The sequence below is a fragment of the Sphaerodactylus townsendi genome, linkage group LG05 (assembly GCF_021028975.2).
Source record: "Sphaerodactylus townsendi isolate TG3544 linkage group LG05, MPM_Stown_v2.3, whole genome shotgun sequence".
NCBI lineage: Eukaryota > Metazoa > Chordata > Lepidosauria > Squamata > Sphaerodactylidae > Sphaerodactylus > Sphaerodactylus townsendi.
Window position 1 is genome coordinate 62,173,171 of NC_059429.1, and position 23,477 is coordinate 62,196,647.

Sequence of the window (23,477 nt, forward strand, 5' to 3'; positions counted from 1 at the left end):
CGAACAAAAGGTAACAAACAAAAGCAACTATGTACATACATAGACAATTGGCTAATATGAAAGTTTAATCAACTCTTATCAATTTAACTGATTGAAATACAGATAATTAACAATGCTAACTGTAACTGTATTCAGGCTTATTGTTTTCATATAATGGAACGGCATGCTCCTTGAAACTAAAGTATATTCTATGTGTTATAATATGAAAACAAAGCCAAATAACTATCAAGGCAGAATCCTACAATCAAGGAATTTTTAAATGCTTGCATATATTATTGTTTTCCCCTCAAATGTGTAGCTGGTAATAAACCTTGCTCCAAATTCTTCTAAGCTTTCATGCAGGGATTGCCAGTCAAATCGTGTAGGGATTTGACTAGAAGATATAGCTTATAATTTAATGTCCAATATTCCTCTCACTTCAGGTTTACAGAACTGGAGACCTTTGTGGAGAAGTTTGTTCTTCATATAGAGATCAGAAGTTCAAAATCAAGTCTCATTCAGTTTGGAAAAATCTCTTTGGAAGTTCCAGATTTCTTTGGAACTTCTCAGCCAATTGACAGAAATGTTTTAACTTTCAACTATAATAAAGTCAGTAAAGCTTGCGCAGTGAAAATCATGCCATCTGAAGAACTGCTCTTTCCTGCTGTGGGCCAAATAGTTTTTGCTGACTCCAGAAATCAGAAAAATGAAGATACATCAGATTATCAAAAACTGCAAAAAGGTGATGTCCTTTTAAAATAAATTAAAACATTTTAATTTGGTAAAATTCTTTTTAAAATTTCATTTGTATTTCTGTTTGGCATCTGATCATGCAGATGCAAAGAATAACCAGCACTTAAAAGAAAAAAAATCTTCCCTCAATCCTGATTAGGAGAAATGTATTCTTGAAAAGAATGAATATAGGACAAGATTAAAACAGATTAAGTGATTCCTCCAATGGAGTTTTTCAAATTTTAATTTTGAAAAGTCTGAATGAGAGAACTCATATTCATAGCTATGTCTGTTTTTTATAGAACAGGTACAGTGAATGGCTAGTTTGAACTAATGTTGTGTAGTGGTTACAGTATCAGACTGGAAGCAGGGAGATCATCCACACTCAGTCATGAAGTCCACTGGGCCAGCCACTATCTTACAACTTAAACTACCTCACAGTTTATCAGGGTAAAATAAGAAGAGTTGGTTTTTATGTCCTGCTTTTTACTAAGGAGTCTCAAAGGAGCTTACAATCACTTTCCAATCCCCTCACCACAATAGCCACCTTGTGAGGCAGGTGGGTCTGAGAGAGTTCAGAGAGAACTGTGACTGACCCAAGGTCACCTAGCAGACTTCATGTGGAAAAGTGGGGAAACAAATCCAGTTCAGCAGATTAGAATCTGTCGGCCATGTGTAGGAGTGGGGAATCAAACCTGGTTCTCCAGATTAGACTCCACTGTTCTCCACACCCTGGCACTCAACCACTCTTAACTAGTTCACAATACTGGATAGAATACAAGCAGTGCATGATAATATGCACCATCCTCATTCTTATACATAAACATCAGCTTGTTCTTAGAAATGACTGAAAATGTGACATCCAATGCTGCTTCTTATGTGCTGTAAATGTTCTTTCATCTTGATTATCCAAGTGCAATTTCTTTTTTTGGGGGGTGCTGTGTGGTTTCCGGGCTGTTAAAAAAATTCTTTTTTTCTCCATAAATACTATCACAGTCATTTATAAGAATAGGCTGAAGTGTGCTTTCAGAATTTAATTACTCTTTGGATTGAATATATCCATAATTCCTTTGGAGGTGGAGCTTCATACATAAGGTGAGGTGATTATCCTCACCTCTTTTTTTCAGTATGTAAGCAGTGACATTATCTTGCAGAAGGAAATACACCAGGATTAATAACAGAACTTATACTGCAGTTAACATGTTCAAGGAAATCCCTGAGGCATCATCATTGTTCAGAAAGCAGGATCTTTAGCATGCTTATCAAGCAAAGGGAAACGAATTACAATGGAAGGCTATGCTAACTAAACGCACCTGCAAAGAGGATGCATATTCATTGACCTGGCATCTGATTAATATCCAATAGATATGTCTCTGGATTTAATCCAGATCTGTACTTGGATATCAAATGTTTAGTAAAATAAAATAAGTATTCAGGAAGCAGTGATGATATAACGCTCTGTGAAGATAATTTATTTATCCATGCATGTAAAATGTTTAAAAGGTTTTTTATTATTATTTTGAATAATTATTCTGAATGTCTTTTCTCCTTCCACCCTCACTGCTCCTGCTGCCTGTGGTAGATTGGGGGAGCCCAAAGCTGGGTTGGTTGTTGCTGCAGGCATTCAAAACCACTTAAAAGATATGTTAGACCTTTTTTGCACGGCACAATTACACCGCGGTTGAGCCAGGATCATATATACCTAGGCTATTTTATCTATGTATGCATGGTTTCTATGTATGGTTTCTATGTATGCATGGTTCCCGCTTCTGCCCAGGAGCAGAGTTAGTAGTGCTCCAGTTTGCTCTGCATGACCCTGACTTCTGTATTTGCTTCAGAAGCATTTCTGAGCATGCCCAGTGTCCCACACTTTTGAGTGGCAGCTTGAATGGACGTCAGGAAGGGAGATCAGCCAGCTGGGCAGGAACAATACACTTGGTCTGCCCCTGAGTGGTGTTTTTGTATATATGCTGGGGGAATGGAAGAAATTGATTTGTGTTTTCAATGGTTTAAAATAAGATTTTGCAGTCAGAGGGAGAAAATTAGTGAATAGGTCTGCTAATTGATTTTTTAAAAAAACTTGCACTGAGGAAACTAGATTGAGTGATTGTTGTGATTGACTGCTGCTTTTGAGTGGCAGCTTGAATAGACATCAGGCCAGGAGATCAGCCGGCTGGGCAGGAAAAATAAACTGGTCCTGCTCCTGATTGGTTTTTGCATGGCACAGGCACAAGCAGGATCACACCGGGGTTTTTAAAAAGAACCTCCAGACTGGTGATTTTTGGAAATCCTGAGCTAAGGTAAATATTGCGCAGGGATACCTGGGCAGACTCTGTGCAGCTTCAGGAGCCCTGCGGAGTTCCCAGTTGCACAGGCATATTTTCCATGCTCACTCCAGGATATTTTGACCGTGTAAAAATGGCCTTTGTTTCAGTGCAAGAAAGATCTGGTCTGCAGAATCTAGAGACCAAGTGTACTGCCCATTACTTAGAATCAACCCCCCCTCCTCACCCCCTGGCAGTTTTCTAGCACATATGCACTTTAAATTTGTCATTGTTTTCTGTGGCAGTAGAGCTGGTCTTCAAGGTTCAGAGGCTAGCTTTTCCCATCCAAAGTAATGGACCTCTCAAATTTAAAGGGCACATGTACCACTGGGTACCCTTTATCTCCTTTCTCACTTCTGCTGCCTCTGGGAAAGAAATGGGGAATAATAAACAGTGGCAAAATAATGATTTTAAAATTCTGGAATCTAAAAAAAATTCTGGAATCTAAAAAAATCCAAAACAGAATCCTATACCAGTAACAGCATCCATGAAAATTCAAGATCATGAAAACCATGCCCTCCCCAAACCCCTGAAATGAAATTAATATAAGATTTTTTTTAAATGCACACCTCTAAACATGAATATATCTTGTCTGTGTGTCCTTACACAATTTTCCTACATATGAATATGTAGGACTTTGGGCCACTGAACAACAAGAAGAATAATTTGCATTTATATCCCACTTTTGTCAACCATAAGGATTCTCAAATCTGGAGATAAAAGAGTTCTGCTATAATGCAAATCTGCTTTAACTGAGTTATGGCTGGTTTTAAAGCATAGACGCACTTTAAAATACCCTTTCAGTCTTGTATGTATGAAGAAACAACCCAAGTCAAACCTTTTTTTTTTTACAGATGAGCAATGAAAATTAAGGAGTATATTCTTTCACATAGTTTTAAGCTACTGACTAATTGAGGATACTTCTGGCTCTGAGTTCTATTGATACTTGAAACTGCTTTGGGTGATGCTACGGGTATTATATTATTATAGTAACAGCATTTGAAAATTTAGCATAGTTCTTGGATCCTTCAAATTAGGTATTGTTTCTGGATGCTATAAGATAAAGTGACAATATAAGATAAAGTGACAATTTGTTGTTGTTCATAAGTATAGCGTGGACAGATTCAGTAATTATTTAATATCAAGGTAATGCTGTGAAACTTTTTTCTCCTTTTTTACATCATGAATAATCATATGAAGATGCAACAACATTTCTGATATATGAAGGAAAACTAGAATTAATCATTTATTTAAAATATGAATTAGACCAGAAGGTAATGAACTATGATTTTAGCATAGGGCAACCATGTTCTTAGATCCAGCAGATTTTTTTCATAGGTGAATAAATTATTGGCAACAGAGTGTGACTTCCTCACCTATCCTAACCATTGAAAGTCCCACCCCCCTAATAGTGCTCCCAAGATATCCCCAAAGGAAAATCCAGTCAAGTCAGTAGCTTGATGATACCACTGTTCCCATTCACTGGAACTGACAGTGAATTGAACCTGATTCTCCTACATTTCAGCCACCATTAATAATGTGTACTGAACATTCTCTGCTTAGCAATTTATTCAAGATCTTACTTGTTAAAAATGTATAAACCAATGTAAAAATGTGTATGTTAAAATAAAGTAGAACTTTGAAAAGGTTTAGAAGTAATCCAAGTTATTCTCCTCCCTATCCACCTTCAGCTAGGGAATCTAAAGTGTCTTGTTCCTCTAATGCTGCCTGCTATTCAAGATTTGAAAAAATAGAGCTACTGAAAATGAGCTGTGAAGATTTTCTAGAGATAGGACTTAGGTACCAACACCTTAGCCCACCATCACCTGATATGGATTATATACCAATTCATGTGGAAATCCAAGGAAAAAAGAGTAGATATCCATTACAGGTAAGAATAAAGAGATACATTTGAAAATACAGCCTATTTTTTCTATGCATTTTATTTCCTCTTCTTCCCCAAAACAAATGTTACAGTTTAACCACTGTCCTAAACTTCAAAACCTTCTGCTTTAGTTAGAAAGCGGCCACTTGATTGTTATGGTGTACATTCTGACTAAATGTCCAAATGTCATGAAGTGGATGACTAATAGCCCAATCCAGGTTGTGTATGATGCACAGGGCTGCACCAATAAATTTGCCCTACCTAGGGCACTTGTCCTGGTGGAGGGGCAAATCTGCTCATGGGTGGCCGCCATGGCCCTTTGAGATGCCTGGTATAGTTGCATTGCTGGAGGCAAAGCTGACATAGTGGGGGCATTCTGGAGACATGGCCAAGGGTGGAACCAACATTTGTCAGCTTCTACCTCAGCTTTTCTTCTAGATATGCCATGGGCCAAGCTTGTGACTTATGCCACAATGGAGGTCTTTCTGCTGGCTGGGAGGATTTTATAAAAAATTTTGCCCCCTTGTGCCACTGAAAAACTTTCTGGAGGTAACAGGGCAGCACCGACCCTGGCCACCCTGGGGCTCTAGATTGGGCTGTAAACTTGGCAACTTATTTACTATGTTGCCGTATGATGAGGTGTGTATCTAATTAAAGCCAACACCAATATTAAGATCTTGTGAATTCATCCTAAAATGCATTTGCTGAGGAGATGACAATTAAAGGGACCAACTGACCAGCAAGTGGAAAGCCATAAGTACAAACATTGGAAGGGTGTAATCTAGCTAAAATGGAAACAAATTTTATTCAGATTTGCAAGTTACATTTTTCAGTTTCTGCCTTCTTTCCTCTTTGAGCATACTGTGATCCTCAGCTATCATCAAACATTTGTTTATCTTTAGAAATAACATTAATGCATTATAGCTCAGTTGCATTTTGAAAAGTGTAATCAATCCAAGAAATTTTTTGCTGATTTATTGTATTTACTAATATATTACTATATTCACTATATTACTGTATGCTACTACTAAATGCAGACCAAAAAATCATGTCTGCCATGTGAATAATTCTTAGAGTTGATCTATGTACTCAATAGTGTGCAAAACTCAAGTTGAGATGTTGTTTAATGAATTAGTGCTTCTGAAGTGGGGATGCCAGACAAATAGGCATGTGGCATGCCATTGCAGGTCCATTTTTTTATTGCACAGATCACAGTGGCTTCACATTAATAGTCCTGACATGGAAGAACTGTTTCTTGGGTTGCCAGCCTCAAGCTGGAAAATTCCCGGAGATTTGGGTGTGGAGCCTGTGGAGGGCAGAGTTTGGGGAGGGGAAGGAGCTCAGCAGCATATAATGCCATAGAGTCCTCCCTCCTAAGCAGGCATTTTCTTCAGGTGAACTAACTTCTGTCCTCTGGAGATCAGTTGTAATGCCAGGAGATTGTCACCACCTGCAGGTTTCCAACCTAGACAGTTTCCAACGTATGGGAATCTTTTGAAAGTGCCACTCAACAGAGAACCCGGCAGCAGGCCTAGAGGCATTTGCATAGGTGCATCAAATGATCCTGGGTGTATGAAATGATTCTATGCCCATGAAGCACCAAGATCTATTCCATGCTCCTATGGGAAGAAGTAGATAAAAACGATATAAATCAAAGTAAACATATAAGGATGAACTGCAGAATTGTCTTCAAAATTCACATTCACAAATTCACAGTCTGCATGGTTTCTCTGCTCAGCTGTCATTCCTGCCTGATTTGGTGAATGTGATCTTATCATTGTAGATGCGTTTAATCAACCACAATGCTCACCTCTACTAATCTTTGGTTAATGTGACAAGGTACTTTTTTGCATTTGTTTAAGAAGGTAAATGACTGATGGATGGGGGAGCATGTGTTCTAAAGGTGATAAAATAGGCCCCATTCTTTTGTTCTCCTCCTTTTTCCAGGCATTTAAGCTTAACTATCAAAAAGCAGGGATGACTAATAAATATTTTAATACTTGTCCTTTTGTATTAGCACCCAGATATTCCAGAAACAGCCTTAAAATACTGCTAAAACATGTATTCCACTTTTAATCCTTGTGCAGAGATTATTTGGTTTCCTTGTTCATAGGCTGAAAATGTATGGATTCCTGTGATGATAACAGGGGCTATTCCCAACAGACAACCTCAAGCTGCATTCATGTCCATGTTCATCCTGGAGATCGATGAATTTATTCTTACTCCTGTTACAACAGTGACTTTGGATGCTGAAGATGAAGACTCCCCAAGAGAAAGATTGGTATTCAATATTACTAAACCTCCTTCTCAGGGATACATTACCCACCTGGAAGACCATTCTAAGGCCATTACATCTTTCACCTGGCAGGATTTGTATGAGACAAAAATTGCTTTCCAGCCGCCCAATATTTCTCATTCTGAGAGACAGAACTATGAGGTGAGATGGGGTAGTAATGGTCCTCTCCTCCACCCTCTCCCAAGCCTACAAGCTGGTTTATTCTCACAACTCAACTTACAAAAAATGCTTCATTAATCTTGTTTTCCTAGGTTGAGTTTCAAGCAATTGATAGCTTCTTCATGAACAGTTTTCCTATTTTGGTCCATTTTTCAATACGAGGTGCAGAAACCAATGCTCCTAGAGTCTCATGGAACATGGGTAAGAAGAATTTTATTTGAAACTATATAATGTAGAGGGGTTCATGATGTCAACCTCTATAGTATCTTTGGGGTGCTGTGGATTTTTTTACCTTTAAGATAACAACATTCCAGAGTGTTAACTGGACAAATTTGAAGTTTACTATCCTTGTAGAAGGTCTCATTTTTATTTATGGATCATAGTAACCTACTACATTTTCCAAGTTTTATAAATTCTCAATGTGACATGTCAAAGTACAGAAAGTCTCTCCCTTAATTCCTCCCTCTTTCTTTTACTTCCATGTTTTACCAAAGTGGTGTAGTGGTTAAGAGTGGTGGGCTTCTGGTGAACTGGATTTGTTTCTCCACTCTTACATATAAAGCCTGCTGGGTGATCTTGGGTTAGTCACAGTTTCTCAGAATGCTGTCATCCAGGTGTCTGTTGTCGGGAGAGGATGGGAAGGAACTTGTAAGTTGCTTTGAGAGTCCTTACAGTTGAGAAAGCTGGGTATAAATCCAAACTCTTTTCTTCTTCTTTATTAACCATACATATACATTTAGGGATGGATGAGAGCTAACAAGTTGAAACTTAATCCAGACAAAATTGAGGTTTTAATGGTGGGAGAACAGTTTGACCCAGGAATTGGGATATTTCCTCTTCTGGTTGCACTCCACCTAAAGGAACAGGCTCATAGCTTGGGAGTGGTATTGAACCCAGGTCTTCTGATGAATAAACAAGTGACAGTGGTGGTCAGATGTGTCTTTTGCCAGCAAGAGAAGTCTTGCCATCATGGTATGTGCCTTGGAAATATTTAGATTAAATTAAAATATTGATTGGAGGGTGTTGTAGGGGTCATATCACTCCAGTATTGTTCTGTCTACACTGGCTCCCAATTTGTTTCCAGACAGAATTTAAGGTGTTCATTTTGACTTTTAAAACCCTCTATGGCCTGGGGTTAGCATACCTGGAGGATCACCTACTTCCTTATGAACCTACTTGTCCACTCTGATTATCTTTGGAAGGTCTGCTTTGGGTGCCCCCATCATTTGAGGCTAGACAGGTGGCAACCTGTGAAACAGCCTTCTTAGCCCTGGAGTCAAAAGTTTGGAACTCCCTTTCCAGGGAAATTCATATGTCTTCCGCGATTGTTGTCATCTCTCAGAGGATGAGGACTGTTTTTATTTATTTGGCTTTCCCTCACTAACTGTTATTGGCTCTTCTCCCCAGTTGTGTGGTTATGTGTTCATATGTTTTATTTGTTTAAATATTTCATATACACTTACATTTTATATGCTGTTTTTATGTCTTGATGTTTTAATGTTTTGCTGTTCACTGCCTTGGGAACGCTGTTTAGTTGGAAAGATGTAACTGAAATGGTTTTTTTTAAATAAATAAATAAATAAATATCAAGCCTATCTGATTTTGTGTGTGAGCAGTTCTGGTATTTTCTTGTGTATTTGGAGAAATGTTCTTTCTATTCTGATTTTTAACCTGAATTTGCAAGCAGTTTTACTACATATAGTGGAGCTGCTTACATTTTTTGATACAGAACATAAGACAAAGCCAATAGTATCTGTAGAAATAATTGCTCCAATAAAGATCACAGTGAGTCTTGTGACTTTATTGTACTTAATATACAATTACAGGACTCAACTTATTGGAAGGACAGTCTCGCCCAATTACCTGGGAAATCCTTCAGATTGTAGACAATGATAACCTTGATGCTGTTCAACTGCTTGTGGTGGAAGGCTTGATTCATGGTTGGCTCACAATCCAAGGTTTGTTGGTTCAAATATTCTAAATGATGACCACCATGTGTTATAATGGGGGAGGAGATTAATTTACAGTCCCTCTTTAGAAATTTCTAATTAATAATTACTTGAAATTTCCAACAATCATTATACTTGTTTCTCCATGTTCTCCAAATGTCACAATTTTCTTGGAACAAAGTAGGTGATATGGATACAAACTTGATATGGCTTATCTGCGGAGCAAAGCAAATTTGAACCATCACAAATATTTTATGCTATTTAGTAAATTTCTTGATTATTTCTAGTTTACATAGTTGGCAAAGTATGTACATTCCATGAGAAACTCCCTAGATACTAGCAGTGTATACAAAAAATACATTCTCTTTTCCCCTAATTTTATTTTCTTGAAATTATTTTCTCATAGTTGCACACATTTATTTGTTTTTCATATTTTGATGGTTTAATGCAACAATTCAAATAATAGGGATATAGCTCGAATTGTTTGCACATTATAGCAAATCACACATACAGTTCTGTCATACAGTGGCCATTGCTAGTGACAAAGTTCAGAAGGACCCTAAATTCACAGTTGCTCAGTTACAAAGTATTAAGCATGGTCAAATTAGTTGCTGCTGATTATGCAGATTCCAGGAAAACTGCCTGAGCTACTGATGCTATGCAGTAATTTGTAGAAATGTTATGTACAAGTTTTACAAGCACAGATTTAATTACTCAACCAATAATTAAATTATGGAATTCACTACCAGTGGAGACGTTGACTGGCCAAGAGTATAGATGGCTTGAAAAGAGGCAGAAACAGATTTATGGAAGAGAGATCAATCTATGGCTGCAACCCATAGTGAATAAAGAACAGAGGCGCACCAGGGGTAAATGGCGCCCGGAGATGACGCCCCCCAGGCTCTGCCCACCACCACCTGGGCTCCACCCCCCCACTGCCAATGCCCTCGACCCCACCCATGTCACCATGGACATGGGCAAGATCTAGGGTGCCCAATTCCCCCCCCCCCGACTACCCCTGCAGTCCCTTCTGACCTCCGCTCCAAGCAGGCCAGAAGAGACTGCAGTCCTGGCCTCAGAGACCTGCTTTTATAAGCACTGAGGCCGGGGGTGGGGCTTAGGGAGCAGGAAGGGGTTGGACTTGGGGAGCAGGAAAGGGAGGTCAGAAGTGACTGCAGGCTGTGTCCAGGTGGCAGGGGAGGAAGGGAGGGAGGGGGAGTCCATGGCGACATGGGTGGGATTGAAGGTGCTTGGCAGCAGCAGGAAGTCCTGCTGCCTTGTCATTTTCGCGTGCCTCGACCCTGTCCATGTGTCACTGACATGGGCAGGGTCAGGGGTTCCTGCTGCCTCATGGTCTTCCAGCGCTCTGACCTTGCTCATGTCAGTGACACATGGACTGTGTCGAGGCACATTTTTTTTTTACAAGCCTTTATTGGCATAAAATAAACAATGTCGAGGCACATGAAAACGATGAGGCAGCAGGACTTCCTGGTCACGTGGGGGGCCGATTTTGCGCCCCCCACGTGACCAGAAGAGTGACGCTGATAAAGAGCATATCCTTGTTAAGAGGTAGAAAATCTTTGAAATTCAGTGCCAGGAAGCAAGTCAAAAGGAAGGCTTTGGCTTCTGTACCTTGTCTGTTAACCATTAAGTGCAATTGGTTGGCTGTTCTGTGGGACAGGTTGTTGGACTAAATCAGGGGTAGGGAACCTGCGGCTCTCCAGATGTTCAGGGACTACAATTCCCATCAGCCCCTACCAGCATGGCCAATTGGCCATGCTGACAGAGGCTGATGGGAATTGTAGTTCCTGAACATCTGGAGAGCCGCAGGTTCCCTACCCCTGGACTAAATGGACCACTAGTCTTGTCCAGCAGGGCTCTTCTTGCATTCTTATGTACTGTATGTGTATTCAACTGACATGTGCTTTCTTCTTGGTTCTTAGGAAACAAAGGCTTCAAATTTGGAGTCAAAGATCTCAGAAATGGAGTTGTCTATTACCATCATGATGACAGTGACACAGCTAGTGATGACATTGTCTTCAGAATCTTTGATGGAAAACACAGTCTTAGACATAAATTTCCTATTAACATTCTTCCTAAAGATGACAGTCCACCATTCCTGGTGAATAATCTTGTCCTTGAGCTGAAAGAAGGAGAGACGGTCCTGATTGAAAATCGCATACTTATGGCATCTGATTTTGATTCAAGTGACGATTATATTCTCTATACAATAACTGAACCACCCAGTGCTGGAGAAATTATCAAACAACATTTCCCAGATGGATCAGGTAGATAGTAATTGAAAGGCGCATTTCCTGGCATCAACAGAATGGTTAGAAATATCCTGAGGTAGACATCCTTTTTATGGATTATTAGAGGAAATTGCAAGTAGAAGAAAATCATCAATACTATTTCTGTGTATTGTCGAAGGCTTTCATGGTCAGATTCAACTGGTTGTGGTGGGTTTTCTGGGCTGTGTGACCGTGGTCTGGTGGATCTTGTTCCTAACATTTCACCTGCATCTGTGGCTGGCATCTTCAGAGGTGTATCAAAGAGGGAAGTCTGTTACACACTGTATCCAGAGAGAAGGGAATGTTTGGGGTATATATTGTCCCAGGGTAGGGAACCAATCAGTAAGTGTTTGGGTGGAACTTGTTATGCAAAGATGTGGTTGACAGCATTGTATTGCAGGTGGGGCTTAATAGTCCAGGGAGTGATTCACACTTTCATGCCTTGCAGCAGCAGCAGTATTGGTGAATGCAAATCCTGTGTTTGGGTGGAATCCATTGTTCATGAATTTAGCATGCCCTTGGGATTTGCTTTTGGTGTTTTTAAGTACTGGTAGCCAAGCTTTGTTAATTCTCAGAGTCTCTTCTTTCCTGTTGAAGTCGTCATGGTGTTTGTGAATCTGCAGTTGCAGAACATGTCTTAAACAAAACTGGACATAACATTTTATTTGAAAACACTGAAATTCTGGACAATTCAGAAGGTTAGTTTGTCAGACTGCACAGGGAGACCATTGAAATTCACAACCCTCTGGACATAGTGTGTAACAGACTTCCCTCTGTGATATACCTCTGAAGTTGCCAGCCACAGATGCAGGCAAAACGTTAGGAACAAGATCCACCAGACCATGGCCACACAGCCCGGAAAACCCACCACAACAATACTATTTCTGCTTTAGGTTTATAAAGATGATAGGGGGGGGGGTACATTTTTTTTAATTGTGTTTGTGCTCTTTTGAAATTTCAAGGTGTCCCTGTGATGACCTTCTTGCAAAGAGATCTCTTCCATGGATCAGTTTACTATCATCACTTTGGAGGAGAAATCTTCCAAGACTCCTATGAGTTTACTGTAGCTGATAGTCAAGAACCACCTAACCTTTCAAATCCTCAGGTAATTTTCCCTCTGTCTTTGAAATACTGAATTGTAGGGGGTAACTATCCTGAATATCCTGAATAGTATCAGACCTATGTTTAGGAGCTTGGGGTCCAACTTTAAGTATGAGTATCCTCTCACTAGCAATGAGCAGATTCCTAATTATTTCTTTGGGAATTGTGGAAATTGGAGGGAAAAATGTCCACGTGCTGATTAAGTCTCAAATTTCACTTTAAGGAGTTCTTCTGGCACTTATAGGATGTTTTGTGCCCATAGTTTCCCATCCAAATATTTCCCAGGGCTTACCCTGCTTAGCTTCTTAGATCTGATAAAACGAAACTACCCTGGACCATCCAGGTTAAGGCACAGAGAAATGTTAGCAAGTGATAAATAATCTGATTGTGTGACAAATATTCTTAGATAATGCAATTCTCTTGTAGATTATGATGATTTACATTACTCCTGTGAAAGACCATTTGCCTAAGGAAGTCCCTGGAACTATAAGGCACCTTGCTGTAAAGGAAGCAGAGATTGTGCCTATCACAAAGGACCACCTCCATTTTACAGACAGTGAACTGCCAGACAACCAGCTTATTTACACAGTTACTAAGCCTTGTTTCTCTCCTACTTCTCCTAGGTAAGTATTCTTTTTAGAAGTTTTTTTAAAAAAAATATCAGTACTATATAAGCATGTTTACAGTGGTAGGATTCAAATATTTTAGCAACAGGGTCTGATGGTGGGAGATTCAAATAATGACTGTTAAAAAAGCGATATGCCAAAAGGGAGTGTATTATTTCTTTATTTATATATATATATATATATATATAGATAGATAGATAGATAGATAGATATAGATATAGATATAGATATAGATATAGATATAGATATATTTAGATATATGTATGTATATATTTAGATATATGTATGTATATATATATGTATGTGTGTGTGTATATATATATATAGAGAGAGAGAGAGAGATTGATTGATTGATTGATTGATTGATTGATCGCTTTTAAATGATAACATAAGTAAGGAGAGAAACCAAAAACTGTTTACAATTTTTAACATATTGAGAACATATCTTATTGTCTATCTCTCTCAACCTCCACACAATTAAAACATCACCAAAAATACAGTTGCCCCCCTATATTGCCTCCCCATGTTTCCCTTCCTGGGCTATCTAGGTCAGGGTACAGATACTTTAGAACTGCACATTCCAGGGACCCTCCCCCCCACATTGGTAAAGAAGAATGAAATTCTAAAAATAAATGCATGTGGGAGGGCAATCCTTCCTAATATTACATTATTTTCACATCAAGGTTTTGATTCGTTTTGGCATTCAAATTGCAGTAGGGGGATTAGTGGGGGGAGCAATAAGCATCCACATGACGTTGCCCCCTAATGGTCCATTTTCCTTGCTTTTTCCTGTTTGCAATCTTTCCCAAACCTTGAAAAGACTTATTTTATAAAAAAACTAAAACTGATAATTCAGAGGAGTTAGCAGATTGTGACAATACCATTATAACATTATTTCACTATAGCAATCTAGTAACTGCATTTTTTTAAAAAAATCCCTCCAATAACATGTACCACATAAGAACATAAGAACAAGCCAGCTGGATCAGACCAGAGTCCATCTAGTCCAGCTCTCTGCTACTCGCAGTGGCCCACCAGGTGCCTTTGGGAGCTCACATGCAGGAGGTGAAAGCAATGGCCTTCTGCAGCTGTTGCTCCCGATCACCTGATCTTTTAAGGCATTTGCAATCTCAGATCAAAGAGGATCAAGATTGGTAGCCATAAATCGACTTCTCCTCCATAAATCTGTCCAAGCCCCTTTTAAAGCTATCCAGGTTAGTGGTCATCACCACCTCCTGTGGCAGCATATTCCAAACACCAATCACACATTGCATGAAGAAGTGTTTCCTTTTATTAGTCCTGATTCTTCCCCCCAGCATTTTCAATGAATGCCCCCTGGTTCTAGTATTGTGAGAAAGAGAGAAAAATTTCTCTTTGTCAACATTTTCTACTCCATGCATAATTTTATAGACTTCAATCATATCCCCCCTCAGACGTCTCCTCTCCAAACTAAAGAGTCCCAAACGCTGCAGCCTTTCCTCATAGGGAAGGTGCTCCAGTCCCTCAATCATCCTTGCTGCCCTTCTCTGCACTTTTTCTATCTCCTCAATATCCTTTTTGAGATGCGGCGACCAGAACTGGACACAGTACTCCAAGTGTGGTCGCACCACGGCTTTATATAAGGGCATGACAATCTTTGCAGTTTTATTATCAATTCCTTTCCTAATGATCCCCAGCATAGAGTTTGCCTTTTTCACAGCTACCATGTATTGAATTGACATTCCCATGGAACTATCAACTAAGACGCCCAAATCCCTTTCCTGGTCTGTGACTGATAGCACTGACCCCTGTAGCGTGTATGTGAAGTTTGGATTTTTTGCCCCTATGTGCATCACTTTACATTTAGCTACATTGAACTGCATTTGCCATTTCTTAGCCCTCTCACCTAATTTATCAAGGTCTGCTTGGAGCTCTTCATAATCCTTTGTGGTTCTCACCACCCTACATAATTTGGTATCATCTGCAAACTTGGCCACCACGCTACCCACCCCTACTTCCAAGTCATTTATGAATAGGTTAAAGAGCACTGGTCCCAAAACGGATCCTTGGGGGGACACCACTCCCGACATCTCTCCATTGTGAGAACTTCCCATTTACACCCACTCTTTGCTTCCTGTTTCTTAACCAGTTTTTAATCCATAGGAGGACTTCCCCTCTTATTCCTTGATTGCTGAGTTTTCTCAATAGTCTCTGGTGAAAAATAGTCTCTGTGCCATCACCATTGGTGGTGGCACAGGGAGCTAAGATAAGGAAAGTAAATAAATAAATAAATAAATACACTGTCATGTGGATGCTCCTCTGTTGTTGTGAACATCTCTGTGCTTGTAGTGGCAGCAAGAGCTGCGGAGGATAAGGGGGTACCTATATTAGGCAATTTTGCTGCCTTGCCCACCTTCTCAAATGCTTTCTTGTGTGTGGATAGGGAAATCTTATGCCTTTTTCTGAATTGCTTAATTGTACAGCCAGTATATCAGTACAGTCTGGCATGACAACTGGAAAGCAATTTCCAGTCCAGCTTTTGCTGACAAAAATAAATGTTCTAATTTTATTTTTCGATATAAACTTTATCTTTTTTCCTTTTAACCTTTAGACGCAATTGTAAAGCTAGCTGTTAGCTGTGAATAAAGACTTCTTCAGTTAATATTACTGTATTTCCTTTTTCTTAAAAAAACAAAACAAGCGTATTTGGGGTTAGGGTTAGGGCAGCAGCTCCTCATTCCCCAAATGCCCAGTGCCTGCCTACCCTTCCACATCACCTCAATGACCCTCCTCGTGTTTCTGGTAAGCTCTCCTCAGTGCCAAACATGCCTACTTTTCTCTTTCAGTGCATGCACAGACCCACTCCTCTTGCGCCTGCGCCACCCTCCCCCATTTCAAAAAGAGACTCATTTTAAAAATGAGCCCCACGTTACTAACTGCCAACGAAACAAAGAAAAAACTGCACGGAGCTCGTAGAGGTGGGATTAACAACTGGGTCTCTGAACTGAGGAAATTTTAACAACAGGTTCTACCGAACCCTTCTGAACCCCTTGAATCCTACCTCTGAGCATGTGTAATATTAGTCTGCACATAATAAGTCACCTTCTTTAAAAGATAAACTACTTCATGATAAAACTGCTGGAGCCTTCAAAAATCTACAGCCCAACTTGTTTGCATTTAAGTATTTTAGATTTCTATTCTATTTTTTGATGAAGTAGGTTTAATATGTTCATCTTTATAGCAAAAATCAAGCAATACCTTTTTTCTTCTTCTAGACTTCATGATTCAGGAAAGCTAATTTTCATGGACAGCATGAAAAGTTATATGGAAAACTTGACTATTCCTATTCTGTCATCTTTCACTCAGGTAAGTAGACACAAAAATGGTTGCTTTGTATCTTTAGAGAGCCACAGGACTATTCAGAAGTTAATGAACTAGAGCCTCTCATAGGTTTGCCAACTCTGTACTGGGAAATTCCTAGAGATTGGAGGAGGAACCTGGGAAGGACAGAGTTTGAGGAGGGGAAAGAACTCACTAGCAATACGATAGCAAAAAGTTCACTCTGGGGGAACTGATCTTTGTAGTCTGGAGATCAGTTGTAATTCCTGGAGAACACTAGGTCTCACCTAGTTGTTGGCAACCCTAGGCCCCTGACTGGACATGAATGGCATGTATCAGTCTATATCAGACTGCAGCAGATCTATATGACTGCTTTCCTCAATACTATTTTTATTGTCCTTACTATAACTAAATTACCAAACTGTTTGACACATGTATCAAGGTGTAAAATTTCTGTAAATTTTGAAGCTACAGGAAAATATGGTTTTACTGTATTTTGTTTTTTCCTAGAAGGATAAATAGAATTTTGGGTAACAGGTAAACTGTATCCCAAAAGTACTTTCTTATTAAGTCAAAACATTTAAAATGTAAATGTGCCATTTATAACTGAATTAACCTATCAAATTGTACTATTGGACACAGTCATAGTGTTTATAAATTCCTTACTTTTACAGAAGCTAAATAGTGAATGTACCCAATATAGCAGAGAGAGCAAACTATGAATTGCTGCACCCGAAAACAGAAAAAACAAAATGGCTAGTAAACAAAATGTGTTAAGGCAGAAACTTATATAGGCACAGTAGTGATAGCAATTTGAATATGAAATTCAGTCTTATTCAGTAATGTAGATCATACACATTATAGTCTATTAATGACCAGTCACATTTAAATATTAAACACAGGGAGGGAGACATGGTATAGCCCAATCTTGTTAGCTCTTGGAAACTAAGTAAGATGTACTTTAAAGGAAGACTACCAAGTAAAGTTCTGCTGAGGAAAGCAATAGTAAACTATTTTTGCTTCTAATTTGCCTTAAAAGCCCCTTGTTGGGGTCCTCGCAAGTTGGTTGCAACTTGAAGGAACGTACATATGTAGATACCAAGTATATCCTTGAAAAGTATGTTACATACTGTATACATAGCAATTACTTTTCAACACTGTAGATTGTCTTAATATTCAGAAATATTTCAGTAATTCCTAAAGAGGATGATACTTTATATGAGGATAACAATAAGTGACTGGAATGAAAAGTAGGATATAGGAAACAAAGCAGGATCAAACTAGGAGCATGAAATTAAGCAGGAAATTAACTTATAGAATTTTGTGAGGACAACAATTTGTTCATTGCAAAACATGTTTCAGGCAACTAAATAGATGATTGTATACATGGACATTACGAGAAAACCACTATAAAATCATATCGATTATATAATGGTAATTAGAAGATGAAAAAACTTTATTCTGTCTGCTGAGGCAAGACCAGAAGCCAACTGTGTTACAGACATGAATTGTTAATTCTGAAAATTAGATTAAAGCTGAAGAAAACTACCAGAATATTCATAATGCCAAAATACGATCTAAAGAGTTTAAAGATCATGTATATAACAGATTTGCATTACTAAGTTCAAGTGAATATAAACCAGAAGAACTGTTGGTTTTTATCAAGGAAAAATGCACAAAGACTAAACCTGTAGCCAAAAGAAATGAAAAGCCTCAATGGATGACTGAGGAAACATAACATTGCTAAAGACAGAGGAGAAACAAAGGTAAAAGGCAACAAAAACAGAATCAAAAGTCTAAATTCAGTGTTCCAGTGACTCACATACAGAGACGAAGAGAATTATTATAATAAAAGTGAACAACAAAAAGGAAGAACAAGAGATCTGTTCTACAAGATCCAGTAATTCAAAGGGAAATTTAAAGCATGGTTAGACATGCTGAAAGTTAAACATGGAAATACATTTTTGAACAGGACAAAATAAAGAGAAGGAGGCAACAATACACTAAAGAACTACACAGAAGAGATGAAAGGATGACAGATCCTTTCCAAGAAGAATCTTTTGAAAAAGAACATACAGTTTTAGAAAGTGAAGTGAAAACTGCACTGAGAGCTATTGGGAAAAACAAATCACCAGGAGCAGATGGGATATCTATAGAACTCTTCCAAGCCACAAAGATGGAGTTTATCAAAATCTTGACAAGAACATGCCAACAAATATAGAAAACAAAATAATAGCCCACAGACCAGAAATAGTCAATTTATATACCAATGCCCAAAGAAGGATATGCCAAAGACTACAGCAGCTATCAAACCACTGCACTAATTTCTCATGTGAGTGAAAAGATGGTCAAAATCTTACAACAAAGGCTCTTACCATATATAAAAGGAAAATGCCTGATGTTCAAGCTGGATTCAGAAAAGTAATAGACACTAGCGATTATATTTCAATGTATGTTGGTTACTGGATCATATGATAAATTGCAGAAGCAAATCAGCTTGTGTTTCATAGATTATAGCAAAGCTTTAGAATGTGTGGATCATGAAATCCATGTTGATTTTAAAAGAAATGGGTATGTTATGACACTTGGCTGTTCTGATGTGCAACCTGTACTACTGTTATGACAGAATAAGAAGCAGCAGAATGGTTTCCAGTAAGCAGTGGTGAAGACAAGGATGTATTTTTTCTCCCTATCTCTTCAATCTGTATTCAAAACATATCATATGAGAAGCTGGATTACATTTAGATGAAGGTGGAGTGAAAATTTGGAGAAGGAACATTAACAATTTGAAATATGCTGCTAATACTGTATTACTGGCAGAAAATAGTGAAGACTTGACATTACTGCTGCTGAAAGTTAAAGGAGAAAATGCCAATGCAGGACTGCAGCTGAACATCAGGAAGACAAAAAGTAATGCCTTCTGGAGAATTATTCAGTTTTAGGGTAGACAGTGAAGAACAGTGACAATGGACAATGAAGAAATTGTTGACAACTTTCTATTCCTTGGCTCCATCAACTATCAAAAAGGAGACTGAAATCAAGAAATTAGAAGGAGATTGAGACTAGGAAAGGAAGCAATGAAGGAGCTAGGAAAGATTCTTAATTGTAAGGATGTCTCACTGGCAACCAGCATCAAGCTAATTCATGCCACAGTGTTCCCTAATGTTATGTATGGGTATGAAAGCTGGACAATGAAGAAAGCTGACAGGAAAAAAAAGTAGATTCCTTTGAAATGTGGTGTTGAAAGGAGTTACAGGTACCATGGACTCCCCACCCCCCACACTCAAAAGTGACTTCTATATCAAATCAAGCCTAAATTGTCCCTAGGAGCAAAAATGAGTTGAAGGCAGCAGGATAAGAGGAAGACCCAACCTGAGATGGCTTGATTCTATAAAGGAAGCCAGTTTGCAAGATTTGAGCAAAGCTATTAATGATAGGATGTTTTGGAGGACATTGATTGATAGGGTCACCATTAGTCAGAAGTGATGGCACTTAACAAATACTCTTCAAAATTCCCAGTTTTTTCAATTGAAAACATTGAAACAACTCCCCCATATTTTCTTACATTCCTCACATATACTATCATGCCTTGTTCATGTCCAATAACTTCTGCTATGTTAAGTGTATTCCTACAACCTGCCACAATATGGAAGTATAGCATCTCTGCTCTTTTACACTGAACATTGATACATTGTCTCACTGTGGCAATTATATAACAAAGGTATTATTCAGCTAGCCATCAGCAGAGTTTGTGGGGAAGTTTACAGGATTTAACAATGTGAGGAGGTATTATGGGACTAAAGGAAGAGTTAATTTGGCTGGGGATCTAGTATGTAGTGTAATTAATATCGCCCTGCACTACTGTTTGGCTTGCTTTATTAGTTTTTTCTCAGATCACATAGTGAGAAGATGCTCTATGATGGATAGGCTAAATGAATCAGGTCACTGCTCTTCTTGTTCAATTTTCTTAAGAGTGCAAAATAGCAAATTAAATTGATGGACTAATGCTATACCATCATTTCCATTTCCAGCATGCTGTAACACATATGAAAGTGGCATATATGCCCCCGTTGATGGAGATGGGCCCTGACCCATTGTTTATACAGTTTGAGTTCTCTGTCAGTGACCAGCAGGGAGGAATGGTGACTGGTCTCCTCTTTAATATCACTGTGATGCCTGTGGATGATGAAACACCTGAGGTATTTGTCAAGGATCCTAATTAACTGATAGCCTGTGGTGTCATCTTTAATGATTTTTAGCTGTGCTATTAGCAGTGCTATTGAACTTTCTGAAGAATAAGATGTAAAGGTTTAAATAAGACTAGATATATTTGGCTTGGAATCTAAGCACTTCGATTGGAGTAATGCTAAAGGAAAGCAATTCCCATGGCTCTGCAGACTTTGAGACACCAGAAATTGTGTTCCAGTGTCTCTCCTTTCAATAAAAGCAAACTGGGAAGTCAGCTGAAGGAAGGGGAAGCAAACTGGGAGTCAGGTGAAGGAAGGGGAACTGAAAAAATTCTCTCCTTTTCTCTGCAGACCAAAATGGGCTCTTCCAGATCCAAGCCATAATGTAAAATATTGTAACCTTTCTTTCAGTGTGCTAGAAACCTGGGGACTATTTTGCTGAAAATTCAGAGCTTCAGTGTGCTAAATTTTGCTTTCTGCATTAGCAACTTATGTTGAATTGCTTACCACAAAAGCTTTACCTATAGTTGGCAGAAGGGTAGTTAGTGAAAATGGAGCCCATTGCAAAATCTGAGTTTTGCGCCCCCCTGTTATGGACAGCCCCCCACTAGTTACTTCTGTCCACAATGAAGATGAGCTATTGATGAGTCCCCTTTGAGTTCAGTCAGTCAACCAATTAGAAATCCATCTAACAGTAGCATTGTCTAGTCCACATTTCACTAGCTTACTTGAAAGAATATTATGGGGCATCTTGTCAAAATCAAGGTATGCTACGTCCACAGCATTCCCTTCAGCTACCAAGCTTGTCACTCTATTAAAAAAAGAGAGATAAGATTAGTCTGGTATCAGGCAAAAGCTCTGTCACTGTGCAAGCAGCCAGCAGAGGGGAAGGGGCAGTAGAGCTGCTGGGATGCACAGGAGCAGTTGAGGGGGGAGGCACTGAACCCCCAGATAAGCTGCAGATGGGAGGAGCACCACCCAAAACATATTTTATGTGGGGCAGCCAGTTGCCTTTAATGATTCCTCCCAGGTGATTATGCCAGAGACTCCTTTCTTGGCCTCCCTACAACGTCCATGGCTGAGAATTTATTTTCATTCATTTTTATTTGCAATATTCAGATCCCACTTCTCTGCCTGTACAAAGATCACCGAGGAAACTAATGTGTTAAAAACATGAAAATCATGTTTGCCGCATTTCTCTCTACCTGTACTTAAAAGTGCATAGCTGCAATGACTTACTTGTGAGTAAACCTTCTCAGGATTCAGCTACACATCTGTTTCCTCCTCTTGTATATCTGAAGCCCTTTGGTCCTCTGTCCCAATTCAGTAGCAAAGCCTCCACACCCTCCCGGAAAAGAGTCTGTCCCCTTTTCCGCTCTGGAAAACAGCTCCGTATGATTAACCATTTCAGTGCTGCAGATAAAAATGCCTCCTGTTGTTTCTATGGCCCCAGGCCACCCACCACACACACCGTGAACAGACCTGGAGGGTGGGTGTGGAGTTCTGCCAAGCTGCCATCAGCAACATGCTGTACAGCTCAGTGGGGCTACTCTGGAGTAACTCTGCACTGGGTTGCACTCCTGGAGCATCTCATTTTGTTCTGTCGTCTCAGATAATGGCAACAGAAGCAAAATTAAGGCCAACTAAATCGGAATCCTCCTAGGGTCATTATTTAGGGGGTTCAGACAAAAACATTGCAAAGGGCTCCAAAAGGATCTCTCCAAAGGGATACTAGTCTGCAGCACTGAAAGGATAAAACACACTGAACTGTTTGTAGACAGGCCGAATAAGCAGTGGGGCGGGAAAGAGGAAAGGAAAGGCTCTTTGCGAGGGGGGCAGTTGTTGCAAAATTGAGGCAGAGGCCCAGAAGGGTTTCATATCAGCAAAAAGAGAATTTACAACAGTCAGATCCTGGGAAGGTTTACTCACAAGTCAGGGGAAAACGCTTTTAAGTCTTGGAAGAAAGACATTTGGCCATTGTTTGTGTCTTGGGGGGGGGCAGGGGGTTGAAATCTTAAAATCTTTAGCTGCCTTGGCGGCCCCCATAAATACTAAACCATGGAAGCCATACAGAGTCCCTGGCATTAATTGCATGGGAGGAATCATTCATGCTGATTGTCTACCTGTCATAATATGCATTTTGAGTTGTGCTTCTCCTCATTTTCATGTTTGCCTGCCCTGGCCCACCATGTCTGATTGCCCTCCTGCCCCTGCCCCCAGTCACAGCTGCCAGGTCGGAGGCCTGTAGACGGGGCGTTGCTGCCTCACACAGCCAGAACAGACTGGCCTTGCTGGCTCGCCTGGCTCCTCCCGTAGTCCTCCAAGTCTCTCTGTGCAGGGGCGGGGATGGAGAGCTCCTCGTCAATCCACCCCTGCCAGACTGAGGCTGCTGGCCCCTCCTTTTGTTTATGTGCTGGCTGCAACTAATGGCTTCTGCCGGGCCAGGCCACCGAGGCCGCATGGGCTGAGTGGCCGGCAAGAGGGAAAGTGGGAGGGGGGCAATTTTCTGTCTCCCACGTGACCCACTGCCATATGCCTGGTGTGCAGTGCACCTCCTGGCCCCATTACTGCCATGCCTCTGATAGTTGGCACCAATATTTTTTTAAATTTTTGTTAGATATTTTTAAAAT

General features: G+C 39.7%; 1 protein-coding gene across 10 annotated transcripts in view; it reads left to right on the forward strand.

Annotated features, from left to right (window-relative positions):
- The window catches only part of LOC125432449 (FRAS1-related extracellular matrix protein 1-like), a 189,590-nt gene that overhangs the window by 11,359 nt on the left and 154,754 nt on the right, over positions 1-23,477 (forward strand). For all 10 annotated transcript variants that reach the window (XM_048495969.1, XM_048495970.1, XM_048495971.1 and 7 more), the window contains 10 exons: positions 423-721; positions 4,727-4,926; positions 7,034-7,357; positions 7,468-7,576; positions 9,202-9,333; positions 11,268-11,612; positions 12,578-12,720; positions 13,143-13,339; positions 16,597-16,687; positions 20,692-20,859. In XM_048495969.1, coding sequence (XP_048351926.1) covers positions 423-721; positions 4,727-4,926; positions 7,034-7,357; positions 7,468-7,576; positions 9,202-9,333; positions 11,268-11,612; positions 12,578-12,720; positions 13,143-13,339; positions 16,597-16,687; positions 20,692-20,859 — 2,008 coding nt within the window. The remainder of the gene's footprint in view (positions 1-422; positions 722-4,726; positions 4,927-7,033; positions 7,358-7,467; positions 7,577-9,201; positions 9,334-11,267; positions 11,613-12,577; positions 12,721-13,142; positions 13,340-16,596; positions 16,688-20,691; positions 20,860-23,477) is intronic.